The sequence below is a fragment of the Ranitomeya imitator genome, chromosome 6 (genome assembly GCF_032444005.1).
Source record: "Ranitomeya imitator isolate aRanImi1 chromosome 6, aRanImi1.pri, whole genome shotgun sequence".
NCBI lineage: Eukaryota > Metazoa > Chordata > Amphibia > Anura > Dendrobatidae > Ranitomeya > Ranitomeya imitator.
Genome location: NC_091287.1, coordinates 559,779,934 through 559,801,298, shown reverse-complemented (window position 1 = coordinate 559,801,298; position 21,365 = coordinate 559,779,934). Strand labels below are relative to the sequence as shown.

The window sequence follows — 21,365 nt, the reverse complement described above, 5'->3', positions numbered from 1 at the left end:
TTGCCTCGACCAATCAGCGACGGGCACAGTCTGCCGCGAATTCTGGAATCATCATTGTCCATATACTACGGGGACATGCATATTCTAGAATACCCGATGCGTTAGAATCGGGCCACAATCTAGTATATATATATATTTGCCAAAAATGCAAAGGAAATGTGTCACCTGTAATTTTAGGCCTTTTAGAGATCATTTAATTTTCAACTTGCTTAACTGTTCACGATGACAGTAATTTTGAACAGGGGTGCCCAAACTTTAAGATGCCAAAATTGTGCCTGGAGTGTCCTCTTACTGCTAGAAAAAACAGAATGCGGCACTTGGAGAACACAGCAACCATTGCAAAATATTAATATTTGGGCTGTGACTTTCTCCTTTGAGCAGTGTGTAGAGAGATGCCTAATGCTCAAGGCAGGAACAGGAGTAGTGGAGACCTGGATGCAGCAGAATTGAATAGTGAAGGCCTCGATGTAGCAGAATTCAGTAGTGGAGACCTGGATGCAGCAGAATTGAATAGTGAAGGCCTCGATGTAGCAGAATTCAGTAGTGGAGACCTGGATGTAGCAGAATTCAGTAGTGGAGACCTGGATGTAGCAGAATTCAGTAGTGGAGACCTGGATGTAGCAGAATTCAGTAGTGGAGACCTGGATGTAGCAGAATTCAGTAGTAGAGACCTGGATGCAACAGATTTCAGTAGTGGAGACCTGGATGTGGCAGAATTCAGTAGTGGAGACCTGGATGTAGCAGAATTCAGTAGTGGAGACCTGGATGTAGCAGAATTGAATAGTGAAGGCATGGATGTAGCAGAATTGAGTAATGGAGACCTGGATGTGGCAGAATTCAGTAGTGGAGACCTGGATGTAGCAGAATTAAGTAGTGGAGACCTGGATGTAGCAGAATTGAATAGTGAAGGCATGGATGTAGCAGAATTGAGTAATGGAGACGTGGATGCAGCAGCATTCAGTAGTTGAGACCTGGATGTAGCAGAATTCAGTAGTGGAGACCTGGATGTAGCAGAATTCAGTAGTGGAGACCTGGATGTAGCAGAATTCAGTAGTGGAGACCTGGATGTAGCAGAATTTAGTAGTGGAGACTTGGATGTAACAGAATTCAGAAGTGGAGACCTGGATGTAGCAGAATTCAGTAGTAGAGACCTGGATGCAACAGAATTCAGTAGTGGAGACCTGGATGTAGCAGAATTTAGTAGTGGAGACTTGGATGTAACAGAATTCAGAAGTGGAGACCTGGATGTAGCAGAATTCAGTAGTGGAGACCTGGATGTAGCAGAATTCAGTAGTGGAGACCTGGATGTAGCAGAATTCAGTAGTGGAGACCTGGATGTAGCAGAATTCAGTAGTGGAGACCAGAATGTAGCAGAATTCAGAAGTGGAGACCTGGATGTAGCAGAATTCAGTAGTGGAGACCTGGATGTAGCAGAATTTAGTAGTGGAGACTTGGATGTAACAAAATTCAGAAGTGGAGACCTGGATGTAGCAGAATTCAGTAGTAGAGACCTGGATGCAACAGAATTCAGAAGTGGAGACCTGGATGTAGCAGAATTCAGTAGTGGAGACCTGGATGTAGCAGAATTTAGTAGTGGAGACTTGGATGTAACAGAATTCAGAAGTTGAGACCTGGATGTAGCAGAATTCAGTAGTGGAGACCTGGATGTAGCAGAATTCAGTAGTGGAGACATGGATGTAGCAGAATTAAGTAGTTGAGACCTGGATGTAGCAGAATTCAGTAGTGGAGACCTGGATGTAGCAGCATTCAGTAGTTGAGACCTGGATGTAGCAGAATTCAGTAGCGGAGACCTGGATGTAGCAGAATTCAGTAGTGGAGACCTGGATGTAGCAGAATTCAGTAGTGGAGACCTGGATGTAGTAGAATTGAGCAGTGGAGACCTGGATGTAGTAGAATTGAGCAGTGGAGACCTGGATTTAGCAGAATTCAGTAGTGGAGACCTGGATGTAGCAGAATTCAGTAGTGGAGACCTGGATGTAGTAGAATTGAGCAGTGGAGACCTGGATGTAGTAGAATTGAGCAGTGGAGACCTGGATGTAGTAGAATTGAGCAGTGGAGACCTGGATGTAGCAGAATTCAGTAGTGGAGATCTGGATGTAGTAGAATTGAGCAGTGGAGACCTGGATGTAGTAGAATTGAGCAGTGGAGACCTGGATGTAGCAGAATTCAGTAGTGGAGATCTGGATGTAGTAGAATTGAGCAGTGGAGACCTGGATGTAGCAGAATTCAGTAGTGGAGATCTGGATGTAGTAGAATTGAGCAGTGGAGACCTGGCTTTAGGAGAATTGAGTAGTGGAGACCTGGATGTAGCAGAATTCAGTAGTGGAGATCTGGATGTAGTAGAATTGAGCAGTGGAGATCTGGATGTAGTAGAATTGAGCAGTGGAGACCTGGATGTAGCAGAATTCAGTAGTGGAGATCTGGATGTAGTAGAATTGAGCAGTGGAGACCTGGCTTTAGGAGAATTGAGTAGTGGAGATCTCGTTGTAGCAGACTTGAGTAATGGAGACCTGAATAAAGCAGAATTGTGTAGTGGAGACCTAGGTGTAGCAGAACTGAGAAGCAGAACTGGAAAAGTGAAGAACCTAGCGTAAAAACCTACTATCATAATACTTTATTGACTTTGCTGTTTCGTTGTGCACCTGTTTGACACAGCAACCTGAAATGCTGGAGAAGATGCCAGGAGAGAGGGGCGATGCAGCGCTCTGCACTGGAGCTGGGTTGGGTGAGTAATACTGATAATTTGGGGTGACATTCATTTATGTTATGCTGCGTCAGGTACAGTGCAGTGCATTAGCTTTGCAGCACTTGAGATTTGTGCTGTGACTCGCTGCTGTGAGAGATGGAGAGAGCTGCTATAATGACCGAGTAGATGATCATACCAACGTGTGGTCAGTTTTGTGTGTATGGAAAGGGGTATATCTGTAATTTTGTCCATTTCAGTGAATGCACCGCGCCTTACGTCCTTGTAACCAGAGCACTGACCACAGGTGAAGCTGATAACGTTCTACAGATGCATCGGAGAGTAATCTCCAGCCATGATGGATGTGATTGGCAGCAGTGACATTGGTCGCTGATTGTGTCATGGTCTTCGGCGCATAATTGTACACTGCCCCGCACCCGTCACTCCAGGACCCCGGAGCATAAAATATCATTTAGAAGTGACGTCTTATCAATCAGCCGTGTATGACGTCCAAACAAATAGCGCGCCGCAGGCGATGGAGGAGGAATAATATCTCAGAGAGACGCCAGGGCACCCAGGAATAAGGGCCAAAGGCCGACAGCAAGTGCGGGATACATGGAATAAGAGAAACCCAAAATGGAAAATGTAAACCGAGATCTCTCCTGTATGCTCAGAACCAAGTGGAGGAGGCAGTAAAAGAGAGATCGTGAGAAAGTAGTTAGGACCCTCCCATAACCTAGATCCATATAAAACGATGGAGTACACGTCCATAGTCATTCAAAAGTTACACATTTTATTGTATCATAATTCACCAAAAATATATATACAAAAATGTAAATCAGAAAGCCAGAAAATAACAACAAACTATTTCAGCAAGGGGAACTAAAGTGGCAAAAACAGAACAGTGTGAGCGTCTCATGATACCATAGTCAAGGAGCAATAAAGTGCATCGTGCATGTATGGGGCAGAGTCATCCTTATAAATACTAAATAGGCCAATCATCCCCACCCCCAGGCTCTTACCCACTGCACGGCATCAAAAGGGTCCACACCGTAGCCCAAAATATCTATTATCTATCTGTTTTATATCTATCATCTATCTATCTATTATCTATTATCTGTGTATTATCTATCTATTATCTATTGATCTTTTATCTATATATTATCTATCTACTTTCTATCTGTTATCTATCTATAATATATCTATCTGTCTATCATCTATTATCTATCTATTATCTGTGTATTATCTATCTATCAATCTATTTTATATATATATATATATATATTATTTATCTGTTTTATATCTATCAATCTATTATCTATCATCTATCTATCTATCTATCCAGCTATTATCTATTATCTATCTATTATATGTTATCTATTTATTATCTATTTATCTATTTATCATCTATTATCTATCTATTATATATCTATATATATATTATCTACTATCTATTATTTATAATTTATCAATCTATATATTATCTATCTATCTATTATCTATTTCTTATCTATTATCTATCTATTATCTATCTGTCATCTATTATCTATCTATTATCTATCTATTATGTCTCTATTATCTATATCTCATATCTATCATCTATATATTATCTATCATCTATCTGTATATCTACCTATTATCTATCATCTATGTACAGTATCTCTCTATCTATTTTTTGTTATCTACCTACCTATCTATCTATCTATTATCTATCTATCTACAGTATCTATCTGTAGTACATAGACACCATCCCTTTAATCCACATTCTGTTTTTGCCTGCAGTCAGCACTTTCCATTTCTAACACTTCCTACCTGTGAATTTGGGGATCCCAATTAGCAGGTAATGTTTCGCCTTTGATATTTCTGCACCTTCTTGGTGATAACAGCTTCACAAACTGCAATAATAGATTGTGATTTCATTATAGGACCTAATAAATAAAAGAAAGACTGCAAAGTTCTGCGGAATTTACAGATCAGAATTTCTGGACGAGGCGACACATCGTGTAGACAGGGTCCGCACACGTGGCCCGATTTATATCAGAAATATTTGCTCTCCTATAATTCACTAAGGTCCAAAAAATGATCCCACTAATGAGAATAACCTGCAGGATTTCAACCATCGATGTTGTGACCTGGGGGGCCACACATTCAGATTGTGGGAATAATTGGGCCACGGTTTAGACATTGACTTTAAATGAAGCCACTAAAAGTTCCAACACAGCAATTTCAATCAAAGCTCAAATTTAAAGACACAGACAGAAATCTAAATCTGCTGAAGGGAAGTAGAATTATCAGAACAAAAACCGCGGGCACCACTGTGCTATAATTAAAGGGAAATGTCACCCCCAAAATGGCATCTAAACTAAGAAATCTATATATATAATTGTCTAAGGGTTTTTCCGTCTGTCTGTCTGTCTGTCTGTCTGTCCTGGAAATCCGGCGTCTCTGATTGGTCGAGGCAGCCAGGCCTCGACCAATCAGCGACTGGCACAGTATCGTCGTAGAAATCCCACGTCTCTGATTGGTCGAGCCGCCGGGCCTCGACCAATCAGCGACGGGCACAGTGATGATGATGTCATAAAGGACGTAGAAATCCCACGTTTCTGATTCAGCGACAGGCACAGTATCGACGTAGATGTCATAATGGTTGCCATGGCGACGATGTCATAAAGGTTGCCTCGACCAATCAGCGACGGGCACAGTCTGCCGCGAATTCTGGAATCATCATTGTCCATATACTGCGGGGACATGCATATTCTAGAATACCCGATGCGTTAGAATCGGGCCACAATCTAGTATTTACATAAGGGAGAATGCCCCTCTGTAAATTATACTGCACCACGCACCCTCCTAACTGCATACTGAAGCCAGGACCTCACATTTTCCATAAAGCCACGATCATGTATCTCTGTATACAGGGAGCTCCCCCTAGTGGTGACTGCAGACAGGATCTTATCATGTATCTCTGTATACAGGAAGCTCCCCCTAGTGGTGGCTGCAGACAAGATCTTATCATGTATCTCTGTATACAGGGAGCTCCCCCTAGTGGTGGCTGCAGACAAGATCTTATCATGTATCTCTGTATACAGGAAGCTCCCCCTAGTGGTGGCTGCAGACAAGATCTTATCATGTATCTCTGTATACAGGGAGCTCCCCCTAGTGGTGACTGCGGACAGGATCTTATCATGTATCTCTGTATACAGGGAGCTCCCCCTAGTGGTGACTGCGGACAGGATCTTATCATGTATCTCTGTATACAGGGAGCTCCCCCTAGTGGTGACTGCGGACAGGATCTTATCATGTATCTCTGTATACGGGGAGCTCCCCCTAGTGGTGGCTGCAGACAGGATCTTATCATGTATGTCTGTATACAGGGAGCTCCCCCTAGTGGTGACTGCAGACAGGATCTTATCATGTATCTCTGTATACAGGGAGCTCCCCCTAGTGGTGACTGCAGACAGAATCTTATCATGTATCTCTGTATACAGGGAGCTCCCCCTAGTGGTGGCTGCAGACAGGATCTTATGTATCTCTGTATACAGGGAGCTCCCCCTAGTGGTGGCTGCAGACAGGATCTTATCATGTATCTCTGTATACAGGGAGCTCCCCCTAGTGGTGGCTGCAGACAGGATCTTATCATGTAGCTCTGTATACAGAGAGCTCCCCCTAGTGGTGGCTACAGACAGGATCTTATCATGTATCTCTGTATACAGGGAGCTCCCCCTAGTGGTGACTGCAGACAGGATCTTATCATGTATCTCTGTATACAGGGAGCTTCCCCTAGTGGTGACTGCAGACAGGATCTTGTCATGTATCTCTGTATACAGGGAGCTCCCCCTAGTGGTGACTGCAGACAGGATCTTGTCATGTATCTCTGTATACAGGGAGCTCCCCCTAGTGGTGACTGCAGACAGGATCTTGTCATGTATCTCTGTATACAGGGAGCTCCCCCTAGTGGTGACTGCAGACAGGATCTTATCATGTATCTCTGTATACAGGGAGCTCCCCCTAGTGGTGGCTGCAGAGAGGATCTTATCATGTATCTCTGTATACAGGGATCTCCCCCTAGTGGTGGCTGCAGACAGGATCTTATCATGTATCTCTGTATACAGGGAGCTCCCCCTAGTGGTGGCTGCAGACAGAATCTTATCATGTATCTCTGTATACAGGGAGCTCCCCCTAGTGGTGGCTGCAGACAGGATCTTATCATGTATCTCTGTATACAGAGAGCTCCCCCTAGTGGTGGCTGCAGACAGGGTCTTATCATGTATCTCTGTATACAAGGAGCTCTCCCTAGTGGTGGCTGCAGACAGGATCTTATCATGTATCTCTGTATACAGGGAGCTCCCCCTAGTGGTGGCTGCAGACATGATATTATCATGTATCTCTGTATACAGGGAGCTCCCCCTAGTGGTGGCTGCAGACAGGGTCTTATCATGTATCTCTGTATACAAGGAGCTCTCCCTAGTGGTGGCTGCAGACAGGATCTTATCATGTATCTCTGTATACAGGGAGCTCCCCCTAGTGGTGGCTGCAGACATGATATTATCATGTATCTCTGTATATAGGGAGCTCCCCCTAGTGGTGGCTGCAGACAGGATCTTATCATGTATCTCTGTATAGAGGGAGCTCCCCCTAGTGGTGACTGCAGACAGGATCTTATTATGTATCTCTGTATACAGGGAGCTCCCCCTAGTGGTGACTGCAGACAGGATCTTATTATGTATCTCTGTATACAGGGAGCTCCCCCTAGTGGTGACTGCAGACAGGATCTTATTATGTATCTCTGTATACAGGGAGCTCCCCCTAGTGGAGACTGCAGACAGGATCTTATTATGTATCTCTGTATACAGGGAGCTCCCCCTAGTGGTGGCTGCAGACAGGATCTTATCATGTATCTCTGTATACAGGGAGCTCCCCCTAGTGGTGGCTGCAGACAGGATCTTATCATGTATCTCTGTATACAGGGAGCTCCCCCTAGTGTTGACTGCAGACAGGATCTCATCATGTATCTCTGTATACAGGGAGCGCCGCCTAGTGTTGACTGCAGACAGGATCTTATCATGTATCTCTGTATACAGGGAGCTCCCCCTAGTGGTGGCTGCAGACAGGATCTTATCATGTATCTCTGTATACAGGGAGCTCCCCCTAGTGGTGACTGCAGACAGGATCTTATCATGTATCTCTGTATACAGGGAGCTCCCCCTAGTGGTGGCTGCAGACAGGATCTTATCATGTATCTCTGTATACAGGGAGCTCCCCCTAGTGGTGGCTGTAGACAGGATCTTATCATGTATCTCTGTATACAGGGAGCTCCCCCTAGTGGTGGCTGCAGACAGGATCTTATCATGTATCTCTGTATACAGGGAGCTCCCCCTAGTGTTGACTGCAGACTGGATCTTATCATGTATCTCTGTATACAGGGAGCTCCCCCTAGTGGTGGCTGCAGACAGGATCTTATTATGTATCTCTGTATACAAGGAGCTCCCCCTAGTGGTGGCTGCAGACAGGATCTTATCATGTATCTCTGTATACAGGGAGCTCCCCCTAGTTGTGGCTGCAGACAGGATCTTATCATGTATATCTGTATACAAGGAGCTCCCCCTAGTTGTGGCTGCAGACAGGATCTTATCATGTATCTCTGTATACAGGGAGCTCCCCCTAGTGGTGGCTGCAGACAGGATCCTATCATGTAGCTCTGTATACAGGGAGCTCCCCCTAGTGGTGGCTGCAGACAGAATCTTATCATGTATCTCTGTATACAGGGAGTTCCCCCTAGTGGTGGCTGCAGACAGGATCTTATCATGTATCTCTGTATACAGGGAGCTCCCCCTAGTGGTGGCTGCAGACAGAATCTTATCATGTATCTCTATATACAGGGAGCTCCCCCTAGTGGTGGCTGCAGACAGGATCTTATCATGTATCTCTGTATACAGGGAGCTCCCCCTAGTGGTGGCTGCAGACAGAATCTTATCATGTATCTCTGTATACAGGGAGCTCCCCCTAGTGGTGGCTGCAGACAGAATCTTATCATGTATCTCTGTAAACAGGGAGCTCCCCCTAGTGGTGGCTGCAGATAGGATCTTATCATGTAACTCTGTATACAGGGAGCTCCCCCTAGTGGTGACTGCAGACAGGATCTTATCATTTATCTCTGTATACAGGGAGCTCCCCCTAGTGGTGACTGCAGACAGGATCTTATCATGTATCTCTGTATACAGGGTGCTCCCCCTAGTGGTGACTGCAGACAGGATCTTGTCATGTATCTCTGTATACAGGGAGCTCCCCCTAGTGATGGCTGCAGACAGGATCTTATCATGTATCTCTGTATACAGGGAGCTCCCCCTAGTGGTGGCTGCAGACAGGATCTTATCATGTATCTCTGTATACAGGGAGCTCCCCCTAGTGGTGGCTGCAGACAGAATCTTATCATGTATCTCTTTATACAGGGAGCTCCCCCTAGTGGTGGCTGCAGACAGGATCTTATCATGTATCTCTGTATACAGGGAGCTCCCCCTAGTGGTGGCTGCAGACAGGATCTTATCATGTAACTCTGTATACAGGGAGCTCCCCCTAGTGGTGACTGCAGACAGGATCTTATCATGTATCTCTGTATACAAGGAGCTCCCCCTAGTGGTGGCTGCAGACAGGATCTTATCATGTATCTCTGTATACAGGGAGCTCCCCATAGTGGTGACTGCAGACAGGATCTTATCATGTATCTCTGTATACAGGGAGCTCCCCCTATTGGTGGCTGCAGACAGGATCTTGTCTGTAATGATCCCAATGGCAGGGGATCACAAAAGGACAAGCACACAAAAAACAGAACAAGCTCTAGGGTGATGGAAACTGAGCTGACCGCGATCCTGAACCTAATTCACAACACTAGCAGTAGCCGGGGAACGTGCCTACGATGATTCTAGACGTCTCGCGCCAGCCGAAGGACTAGCTTCCCCTATTAGAAGAAACAAAGACCTCTCTTGCCTCCAGAGAAACACCCCACAGAAATAGCAGCCCCCCACATGTAATGACGGTGAAATGAGAGGAAAGCACATACGTAGTAATGAAAACAGATTCAGCAAAATGAGGCCCGCTAAAACTAGATAGCAGAGGATACAAAAGTGAACTGCGCGGTCAGCGAAAAACCCTACAAAAAACCATCCTGAAATTACCTGAACTCATGTGCCAACTCATGGAACATGAGGAGTAATATCAGCCCACTAGAGCAACCAGCAACAAGGAATCACATAACTGCAAGCTGGACTAAAACAAAAATAAAGCAAAACGTGGAACAGGAAAATCAAAAACTTAGCTTGTCCTGAAGATTACAGAAGCGGAAAGCAGAGGAAACAAGACACACTGATTACATTGATCGCCGGCGAGGAAATGACAAGAAAGCCAGGTTAAATAGGAAACTCCCATATCCTGATAGAACAGGTGGACACCAGAGACAGCAGAGAACACAAGTCACCCAGTACCATCTGTAACCACCAGAGGGAGCCCAAAAACAGAATCCACAACACTTGTCATGTATCTCTGTATACAGGGAGCTCCCCCTAGTGGTGGCTGCAGACAGAATCTTATCATGTATCTCTGTATACAGGGAGCTCCCCCTAGTGGTGGCTGCAGACAGGATCTTATCATGTATCTCTGTATACAGGGAGCTCCCCCTAGTGGTGGCTGCAGACAGGATCTTATCATGTAACTCTGTATGCAGGGAGCTCCCCTAGTGGTGGCTGCAGACAGGATCTTATCATGTATCTCTATATAGGGAGCTCCCCCTAGTGGTGGCTGCAGACAGGATATTATCATGTATCTCTGTATACAGGGAGCTCCCCCTAGTGGTGGCTGCAGACAGAATCTTATCATGTATCTCTGTATACAGGGAGCTCCCCCTACTGGTGGCTGCAGACAGGATCTTGTCATGTATCTCTGTATACAGGGAGCTCCCCCTAGTGGTGACTGCAGACAGGATCTTGTCATGTATCTCTGTATACAGGGAGCTCCCCCTAGTGGTGACTGCAGACAGGATCTTATCATGTATCTCTGTATACAGGGTGCTCCCCCTAGTGGTGACTGCAGACAGGATCTTGTCATGTATCTCTGTATACAGGGAGCTCCCCCTAGTGGTGGCTGCAGACAGGATCTTGTCATGTATCTCTGTATACAGGGAGCTCCCCCTAGTGGTGGCTGCAGACAGGATCTTGTCATGTATCTCTGTATACAGGGAGCTTCCCCTAGTGGTGACTGCAGACAGGATCTTATCATGTATCTCTGCATACAGGGAGCTCCCCCTAGTGGTGGCTGCAGACAGGATCTCATCATGTATCTCTGTATACAGGGAGCTCCCCCTAGTGGTGGCTGCAGACAGGATCTTATCATGTATCTCTGTATACAGGGAGCTCCCCCTAGTGGTGGCTGCAGACAGGATCTTATCATGTATCTCTGTATACAGGGAGCTCCCCCTAGTGGTGGCTGCAGACATAATTTCATCATGTATCTCTGTATACAGGGAGCTCCCCCTAGTGGTGGCTGCAGACATGATCTTATCATGTATCTCTGTATACAGGGAGCTCCCCCTAGTGGTGGCTGCAGACAGGATCTCATCATGTATCTCTGTATACAGGGAGCTCCCCCTAGTGGTGGCTGCAGACATGATCTTATCATGTATCTCTGTATACAGGGAGCTCCCCCTAGTGGTGGCTGCAGACAGGATCTTATCATGTATCTCTGTATACAGGGAGCTCCCCCTAGTGGTGGCTGCAGACAGGATCTTATCATGTATCTCTGTATACAGGGAGCTCCCCCTAGTGGTGGCTGCAGACAGGATCTTATCATGTATCTCTGTATACAGGGAGCTCCCCCTAGTGGTGGCTGCAGACAGGATCTTATCATGTATCTCTGTATACAGGGAGCTCCCCCTAGTGTTGACTGCAGACAGGATCTTATCATGTATCTCTGTATAGAGACACCCTACCACCCTACCCGTGCCCTCCGCTCCGCTGATGACCTCAGGTTAGCATCCTCAATAATAAGAACCTCCCACTCCCGTCTCCAAGACTTTACACGTGCTGCGCCGATTCTTTGGAATGCACTACCTAGGATAATACGATTAATCCCCAATCCCCACAGTTTTAAGCGTGCCCTAAAAACTCATTTGTTCAGACTGGCCTACCGCCTCAATGCATTAACCTAACGATCCCTGTGTGGCCTATATTAAAAAAAAAAAAAAATTAATTAACTGGTTCATGCAGCTTTACACGAACACCCAAGCCTTACACTATGGCTGGTCCGAATAACTATAGCAATTGTTACCATCCACCTCTCGTGTCTCCCCTTTTCCTCATAGTTTGTAAGCTTACGAGCAGGGCCCTCACTCCTCTTGGTATCTGTTTTGAACTGTATTTCTGTTATGCTGTAATGTCTATTGTATGTACAAGTCCCCTCTATAATTTGTAAAGCGCTGCGGAATATGTTGGCGCTATATAAATAAAAATTATTATTATTATTATTATTATTATTATAGAGGGAGCTCCCCCTAGTGGTGACTGCAGACAGGATCTTATTATGTATCTCTGTATACAGGGAGCTCCCCCTAGTGGTGACTGCAGACAGGATCTTATTATGTATCTCTGTATACAGGGAGCTCCCCCTAGTGGTGACTGCAGACAGGATCTTATTATGTATCTCTGTATACAGGGAGCTCCCCCTAGTGGTGACTGCAGACAGGATCTTATCATGTATCTCTGTATACAGGGAGCTCCCCCTAGTGGTGGCTGCAGAGAGGATCTTATCATGTATCTCTGTATACAGGGAGCTCCCCCTAGTGTTGACTGCAGACAGGATCTTATCATGTATCTCTGTATACAGGGAGCTCCGCCTAGTGTTGGCTGCAGACAGGATCTTATCATGTATCTCTGTATACAGGGAGCTCCCCCTAGTGGTGGCTGCAGACAGGATCTTATCATGTAGCTCTGTATACAGGGAGCTCCCCCTAGTGGTGGCTGCAGACAGGATCTTATCATGTATCTCTGTATACAGGGAGCTCCCCCTAGTGGTGGCTGCAGACAGGATCTTATCATGTATCTCTGTATACAGGGAGCTCCCCCTAGTTGTGGCTGCAGACAGGATCTTATCATGTATCTCTGTATACAAGGAGCTCCCCCTAGTTGTGGCTGCAGACAGGATCTTATCATGTATCTCTGTATACAGGGAGCTCCCCCTAGTGGTGGCTGCAGACAGGATCTTATCATGTAGCTCTGTATACAGGGAGCTCCCCCTAGTGGTGGCTGCAGACAGGATCTTATCATGTATCTCTGTATATAGGGAGCTCCCCCGTAGTGGTGGCTGCAGACAGAATCTTATCATGCATCTCTGTATACAGGGAGCTCCCCGTAGTGGTGGCTGCAGACAGAATCTTATCATGTATCTCTGTATACAGGAAGCTCCCCCTAGTGGTGGCTGCAGACAGGATCTTATCATGTATCTCTGTATACAGGGAGCTCCCCCTAGTGGTGGCTGCAGACAGAATCTTATCATGTATCTCTGTATACAGGGAGCTCCCCCTAGTGGTGGCTGCAGACAGAATCTTATCATGTATCTCTGTATACAGGGAGCTCCCCCTAGTGGTGGCTGCAGACAGAATCTTATCATGTATCTCTGTATACAGGGAGCTCCCCCTAGTGGTGGCTGCAGACAGAATCTTATCATGTATCTCTGTATACAGGGAGCTCCCCCTAGTGGTGGCTGCAGACAGAATCTTATCATGTATCTCTGTAAACAGGGAGCTCCCCCTAGTGGTGGCTGCAGATAGGATCTTATCATGTAACTCTGTATACAGGGAGCTCCCCCTAGTGGTGACTGCAGACAGGATCTTGTCATGTATCTCTGTATACAGGGAGCTCCCCCTAGTGGTGACTGCAGACAGGATCTTATCATGTATCTCTGTATACAGGGAGCTCCCCCTAGTGGTGACTGCAGACAGGATCTTGTCATGTATCTCTGTATACAGGGAGCTCCCCCTAGTGGTGGCTGCAGACAGGATCTTATCATGTATCTCTGTATACAGGGAGCTCCCCCTAGTGGTGACTGCAGACAGGATCTTATCATGTATCTCTGTATACAGGGAGCTCCCCCTAGTGGTGGCTGCAGACAGGATCTTATCGTGTATCTGTGTATACAGGGAGCTCCCCCTAGTGGTGGCTGCAGACAGGATCTTATCATGTAACTCTGTATACAGGGAGCTCCCCCTAGTGGTGACTGCAGACAGGATCTTATCATGTATCTCTGTATACAAGGATCTCCCCCTAGTGGCGGCTGCAGACAGGATCTTATCATGTATCTCTGTATACAGGGAGCTCCCCATAGTGATGACTGCAGACAGGATCTTGTCATGTATCTCTGTATACAGGGAGCTCTCCCTAGTGGTGGCTGCAGACAGGATCTTGTCATGTATCTCTGTATACAGGGAGCTCCCCCTAGTGGTGGCTGTAGACAGAATCTTATCATGTATCTCTGTATACAGGGAGCTCTCCCTAGTGGTGGCTGCAGACAGGATCTTATCATGTAACTTTGTATGCAGGGAGCTCCCCTAGTGGTGGCTGCAGACAGGATCTCATCATGTATCTCTGTATATAGGGAGCTCCCCCTAGTGCTGGCTGCAGACAGGATATTATCATGTATCTCTGTATACAGGGAGCTCCCCCTAGTGGTGGCTGCAGACAGAATCTTATGTATCTCTGTATACAGGGAGCTCCTCCTATTGGTGGCTGCAGACAGGATCTTATCATGTATCTCTGTATACAGGGAGCTCCCCCTAGTGGTGGCTGCAGATAGTATCTTATCATGTAACTCTGTATACAGGGAGCTCCCCCTAGTGGTGACTGCAGACAGGATCATATCATGTATCTCTGTATACAGGGAGCTCCCCCTAGTGGTGGCTGCAGACAGGATCTTATCATGTATCTGTATATAGGGAGCTCCCCCTAGTGGTGGCTGCAGACAGGATATTATCATGTATCTCTGTATACAGGGAGCTCCCCCTAGTGGTGGCTGCAGACAGAATCTTATCATGTATCTCTGTATACAGGGAGCTCCCCCTAGTGGTGGCTGCAGACAGGATCTTATCATGTAACTCTGTATACAGGGAGCTCCCCCTAGTGGTGACTGCAGACAGGATCTTGTCATGTATCTCTGTATACAGGGAGCTCCCCCCAGTGGTGACTGCAGACAGGATCTTATCATGTATCTCTGTATACAGGGTGCTCCCCCTAGTGGTGACTGCAGACAGGATCTTGTCATGTATCTCTGTATACAGGGAGCTCCCCCTAGTGGTGACTGCAGACAGGATCTTGTCATGTATCTCTGTATACAGGGAGCTCCCCCCAGTGGTGACTGCAGACAGGATCTTATCATGTATCTCTGTATACAGGGTGCTCCCCCTAGTGGTGACTGCAGACAGGATATTATCATGTATCTCTGTATACAGGGAGCTCCTCCTAGTGGTGGCTGCAGACAGGATCTTGTCATGTATCTCTGTATACAGGGAGCTCCCCCTAGTGGTGGCTGCAGACAGAATCTTATCATGTATCTCTGTATACAGGGAGCTCCCCCTAGTGGTGGCTGCAGACAGGATCTTATCATGTAACTCTGTATACAGGGAGCTCCCCCTAGTGGTGACTGCAGACAGGATCTTGTCATGTATCTCTGTATACAGGGAGCTCCCCCCAGTGGTGACTGCAGACAGGATCTTATCATGTATCTCTGTATACAGGGTGCTCCCCTAGTGGTGACTGCAGACAGGATCTTGTCATGTATCTCTGTATACAGGGAGCTCCCCCTAGTGGTGGCTGCAGACAGGATCTTATCATGTATCTCTGTATACAGGGAGCTCCCCCTAGTGGTGACTGCAGACAGGATCTTATCATGTATCTGTATACAGGGAGCTCCCCCTAGTGGTGGCTGCAGACAGGATCTTATCATGTATCTCTGTATACAGGGTGCTCCCCCTAGTGGTGACTGCAGACAGGATCTTGTCATGTAACTCTGTATGCAGGGAGCTCCCCTAGTGGTGGCTGCAGACAGGATCTTATCATGTATCTGTATATAGGGAGCTCCCTGTAGTGGTGGCTGCAGACAGGATATTATCATGTATCTCTGTATACAGGGAGCTCCCCCTAGTGGTGGCTGCAGACAGAATCTTATCATGTATCTCTGTATACAGGGAGCTCCCCCTAGTGGTGGCTGCAGACAGGATCTTATCATGTATCTCTGTATACAGGGTGCTCCCCCTAGTGGTGACTGCAGACAGGATCTTGTCATGTATCTCTGTATACAGGGAGCTCCCCCTAGTGGTGGCTGCAGACAGGATCTTGTCATGTATCTCTGTATACAGGGAGCTCCCCCTAGTGGTGGCTGCAGACAGGATCTTATCATGTATCTCTGTATACAGGGTGCTCCCCCTAGTGGTGACTGCAGACAGGATCTTGTCATGTATCTCTGTATACAGGGAGCTCCCCCTAGTGGTGACTGCAGACAGGATCTTATCATGTATCTCTGTATACAGGGTGCTCCCCCTAGTGGTGACTGCAGACAGGATCTTGTCATGTATCTCTGTATACAGGGAGCTACCCCTAGTGGTGGCTGCAGACAGGATCTTATCATGTATCTCTGTATACAGGGTGCTCCCCCTAGTGGTGACTGCAGACAGGATCTTGTCATGTATCTCTGTATACAGGGAGCTCCCCCTAGTGGTGGCTGCAGACAGGATCTTGTCATGTATCTCTGTATACAGGGTGCTCCCCCTAGTGGTGACTGCAGACAGGATCTTGTCATGTATCTCTGTATACAGGGAGCTCCCCCTAGTGGTGGCTGCAGACAGGATCTTATCATGTATCTCTGTATACAGGGAGCTCCCTCTAGTGGTGGCTGCAGACAGGTTCTTATCCTGTGTCTCTGTATACAGGGAGCTCCCCCTAGTGGTGGCTGCAGACAGGATCTTATCATGTATCTCTGTATACAGAGAGCTCCCCCTAGTGGTGACTGCAGACAGGATCTTATCATGTATCTCTGTATACAGGGAGCTCCCCCTAGTGGTGACTGCAGACAGGATCTTATCATGTATCTCTGTATACAGGGAGCTCCCCCTAGTGGTGACTGCAGACAGGATCTTACCATGTATCTCTGTATACAGGGTGCTCCCCCTAGTGGTGACTGCAGACAGGATCTTGTCATGTATCTCTGTATACAGGGTGCTCCCCCTAGTGGTGGCTGCAGACAGGCTCTTATCATGTATCTCTGTATACAGGGAGCTCCCCCTAGTGGTGACTGCAGACAGGATCTTGTCATGTATCTCTGTATACAGGGTGCTCCCCCTAGTGGTGACTGCAGACAGGATCTTGTCATGTATCTCTGTATACAGGGAGCTCCCCCTAGTGGTGGCTGCAGACAGGATCTTATCATGTATCTCTGTATACAGGGTGCTCCCCCTAGTGGTGACTGCAGACAGGATCTTGTCATGTATCTCTGTATACAGGGAGCTCCCCCTAGTGGTGACTGCAGACAGGATCTTATCATGTATCTCTGTATACAGGGTGTTCCCCCTAGTGGTGACTGCAGACAGGATCTTGTCATGTATCTCTGTATACAGGGAGCTCCCCCTAGTGGTGGCTGCAGACAGGATCTTATCATGTATCTCTGTATACAGGGTGCTCCCCCTAGTGGTGGCTGCAGACAGGATCTTATCATGTATCTCTGTATACAGGGTGCTCCCCCTAGTGGTGACTGCAGACAGGATCTTGTCATGTATCTCTGTATACAGGGAGCTCCCCCTAGTGGTGGCTGCAGACAGGATCTTATCATGTATCTCTGTATACAGGGAGCTCCCTCTAGTGGTGGCTGCAGACAGGTTCTTATCCTGTGTCTCTGTATACAGGGAGCTCCCCCTAGTGGTGGCTGCAGACAGGATCTTATCATGTATCTCTGTATACAGAGAGCTCCCCCTAGTGGTGACTGCAGACAGGATCTTATCATGTATCTCTGTATACAGGGAGCTCCCCCTAGTGGTGACTGCAGACAGGATCTTATCATGTATCTCTGTATACAGGGAGCTCCCCCTAGTGGTGACTGCAGACAGGATCTTACCATGTATCTCTGTATACAGGGTGCTCCCCCTAGTGGTGACTGCAGACAGGATCTTGTCATGTATCTCTGTATACAGGGTGCTCCCCCTAGTGGTGGCTACAGACAGGATCTTGTCATGTATCTCTGTATACAGGGTGCTCCCCCTAGTGGTGGCTGCAGACAGGATCTTGTCATGTATCTCTGTATACAGGGAGCTCCCCCTAGTGGTGGCTGCAGACAGGATCTTATCATGTATCTCTGTATACAGGGAGCTCCCCCTAGTGGTGGCTGCAGACAGGATCTTATCCTGTGTCTCTGTATACAGGGAGCTCCCCCTAGTGGTGGCTGCAGACAGGATCTTATCATGTATCTCTGTATACAGAGAGCTCCCCCTAGTGGTGACTGCAGACAGGATCTTATCATGTATCTCTGTATACAGGGAGCTCCCCCTAGTGGTGACTGCAGACAGGATCTTATCATGTATCTCTGTATACAGGGAGCTCCCCCTAGTGGTGACTGCAGACAGGATCTTACCATGTATCTCTGTATACAGGGTGCTCCCCCTAGTGGTGACTGCAGACAGGATCTTGTCATGTATCTCTGTATACAGGGTGCTCCCCCTAGTGGTGGCTGCAGACAGGATCTTGTCATGTATCTCTGTATACAGGGAGCTCCCCCTAGTGGTGGCTGCAGACAGGATCTTATCATGTATCTCTGTATACAGGGAGCTCCCCCTAGTGGTGACTGCAGACAGGATCTTATCATGTATCTCTGTATACAGAGAGCTCCCCCTAGTGGTGACTGCAGACAGGATCTTACCATGTATCTCTGTATACAGGGTGCTCCCCCTAGTGGTGACTGCAGACAGGATCTTGTCATGTATCTCTGTATACAGGGAGCTCCCCCTAGTGGTGACTGCAGACAGGATCTTATCATGTATCTCTGTATACAGGGAGCTCCCCCTAGTGGTGACTGCAGACAGGATCTTACCATGTATCTCTGTATACAGGGTGCTCCCCCTAGTGGTGACTGCAGACAGGATCTTGTCATGTATCTCTGTATACAGGGAGCTCCCCCTAGTGGTGGCTGCAGACAGGATCTTATCATGTATCTCTGTATACAGGGAGCTCCCCCTAGTGGTGGCTGCAGACAGGATCTTATCATGTATCTCTGTATACAGGGAGCTCCCCCTAGTGGTGGCTGCAGACAGGATCTTATCATATATCTCTGTATACAGGGAGCTCCCCCTAGTGGTGGTTGCAGACAGGATCTTATCATGTATCTCTGTATACAGGGAGCTCCCCCTAGTGGTGACTGCAGACAGGATCTTATCATATATCTCTGTATACAGGGAGCTCCCCCTAGTGGTGGCTGCAGACAGGATCTTATCATGTATCTCTGTATACAGGGAGCTCCCCCTAGTGGTGGCTGCAGACAGGATCTTATCATGTATCTCTGTATACAGGGAGCTCCCCCTAGTGGTGGCTGCAGACAGGATCTTATCATGTATCTCTGTATACAGGGAGCTCCCCCTAGTGGTGGCTGCAGACAGGATCTTATCATGTATCTCTGTATACAGGGAGCTCCCCCTAGTGGTGGCTGCAGACAGGATCTTATCATGTATCTCTGTATACAGGGAGCTCCCCCTAGTGGTGGCTGCAGACAGGATCTTATCATATATCTCTGTATACAGGGAGCTCCCCCTAGTGGTGGCTGCAGACAGGATCTTATCATATATCTCTGTATACAGGGAGCTCCCCCTAGTGGTGGCTGCAGACAGGATCTCATCATGTATCTCTGTATACAGGGAGCTCTCCCTAGTGCTTGAATTTTGGACAAAAATAATCAACTATAGTTCCAAGGGTAAGTATTTAGGAGCATTTATGGGACTTTTTGTGTCCCATTCACATTTCCGTTTTTGAATTAGCATCATTAGTGAGATTCAGTCTTTTGTGCTGTTCTCTTTCGTCTCAGGATCCTCCAGGACTAGAGAAGGACTTGTGTCAGGATCAGCGGTGGTGGACGGACGCCTCTGCTCTGCTCGCTGAGTATGAGGAATGGCTCCCAGATATAATGTGCTGCACTTTGATTGCACTTTATTAGATCAGGTTTCCTGTTTATGGACATTATTACTTTCCTCGCTCTCGGCTTATGCTGTGTTATTGTGCAGGAGCCAAAGATTCCACCCCTGAGATAATTCTCTCTGCTCAGCGAGATGCACATGTACATATATCCTCTATATCCGCCATGTTACAGTCCGCACTGGTGATAAACAATCGGGTAATTGTGCTCGGTTTGCTCAGCAATTTAGTGACGATCCCCAAATCCGGCGAGCAGCGGGCGGTTGATGTTTCTTTTCCAGCCCCCAGGACCCATTTAAGGAGCTGGTAGCGCTGATACTGTATACAACAGTCAGAGCAGCTCAGGACCCAAAAACACCCAGACACCGATCATTCATGTTATCGCCATATTCACAGCCACAGGGAGAGACATCAACCTGTGCTACGGGGGCACAAAGCCGCTGCTGTTACAATAAAGGGGGCGCTGTTCCTATGGGGGCGCTGTTCCTATGCAGGCACTGTGTTGGCGCTTTTCCTATAGGGGCGCTGTTCCTATATGGGTGCTGTTCCCAAGGGGGTGCTGTTCCTATAGGGGTGCTGTTCCCAAGGGGGTGCTGTTCCTATAGGGGTGCTGTTCCCAAGGGGGTGCTGTTCCTATAGGGGTGCTGTTCCTAGATGGGCACTGTTCCTATGGGGGTGATGTTCCTATACAGGTGTTGTTCCTATGGGGGTGCTGTTCTAGCGCTGTTCCTATGCAGGCACTGTGTTGGCGCTGTTCCTATAGGGGAGCTGTTCCTATATGGCTGCTGTTCCCATGGGGGCGCTGTTCCTATATGGCTGCTGTTCCCATGGGGGCGCTGTTCCTATAGGGGTGCTGTTCCTATATGGCTGCTGTTCCCATTGGGGCGCTGTTCCTATAGGGGCGCTGTTCCTATATGGCTGCTGTTCCCATGGGGGCGCTGTTCCTATAGGGGCGCTGTTCCTATAGGGGTGCTGTTCCTATACGGGTGCTGTTCCCATGGGTGCGCTGTTCCTATGGGGCCGCTGTTCCTATGGGGGTGCTGTTCTGGCGCTGTTCCTATGGGGCACTGTTCCTATATGGCGCTGTTCCTATGCAGGCACTGTGTTGGCGCTGTGTCTATGGGAGTGATATTCCTATACGGGTGTTGTTCCTATGGGGGCGCTGTTCCTATAGGAGCACTATTCCTATGGGGGCGCTATTCCTATGGGGGTGCTGTTCCTATGGGGGTTCTGTTCCTATGGGGGTGCTGTTCTGGTGCTGTTCCTATGGTGGGTGCTGTTCCTATGGTGGGTGCTGTTCCTATAGGAGCACTGTTCCTATGGGGGCGCTGTTCCTATGGGGGTGCTGTTCTGGCGCTGTTCCTATGCAGGCACTGTGTTGGCGCTGTTCTTATGGGGGTGATGTTCCTATGGGGGCGCTGTTCCTATGGGGGTTCTGTTCCTATGGGGTGCTGTTCTGG

At 47.6% G+C, this 21,365-nt stretch overlaps 2 protein-coding genes across 2 annotated transcripts; both read left to right on the top strand.

Moving 5' to 3' along the window:
* The first annotated feature begins 392 nt into the window (after positions 1–392).
* Positions 393–1,628, top strand: LOC138643494 (involucrin-like). Its single transcript, XM_069732393.1, has 2 exons — positions 393–930; positions 985–1,628. Exons 1-2 carry the CDS (start codon positions 393–395, stop codon positions 1,626–1,628), a joined length of 1,182 nt encoding a protein of 393 aa, XP_069588494.1.
* A 63-nt stretch (positions 1,629–1,691) lies between these two features.
* LOC138643493 (involucrin-like) lies at positions 1,692–2,615 on the top strand. Its single transcript, XM_069732392.1, has 2 exons — positions 1,692–1,710; positions 1,795–2,615. Exons 1-2 carry the CDS (start codon positions 1,692–1,694, stop codon positions 2,613–2,615), a joined length of 840 nt encoding a protein of 279 aa, XP_069588493.1.
* The last annotated feature ends 18,750 nt before the right edge of the window (positions 2,616–21,365 follow it).

What these genes read in the sequence shown, in the direction of transcription:
- LOC138643494 (XM_069732393.1), top strand. Translation starts at nt 393, where the DNA reads ATGCCTAATGCTCAAGGCAGGAACAGGAGTAGTGGAGACCTGGATGCA. An exon ending in CATGGATGTAGCAGAATTGA is followed by an intron (nt 931 to 984) that starts GTAATGGAGACG and finishes TGGATGTAGCAG; the next exon opens with AATTCAGTAGTGGAGACCTG.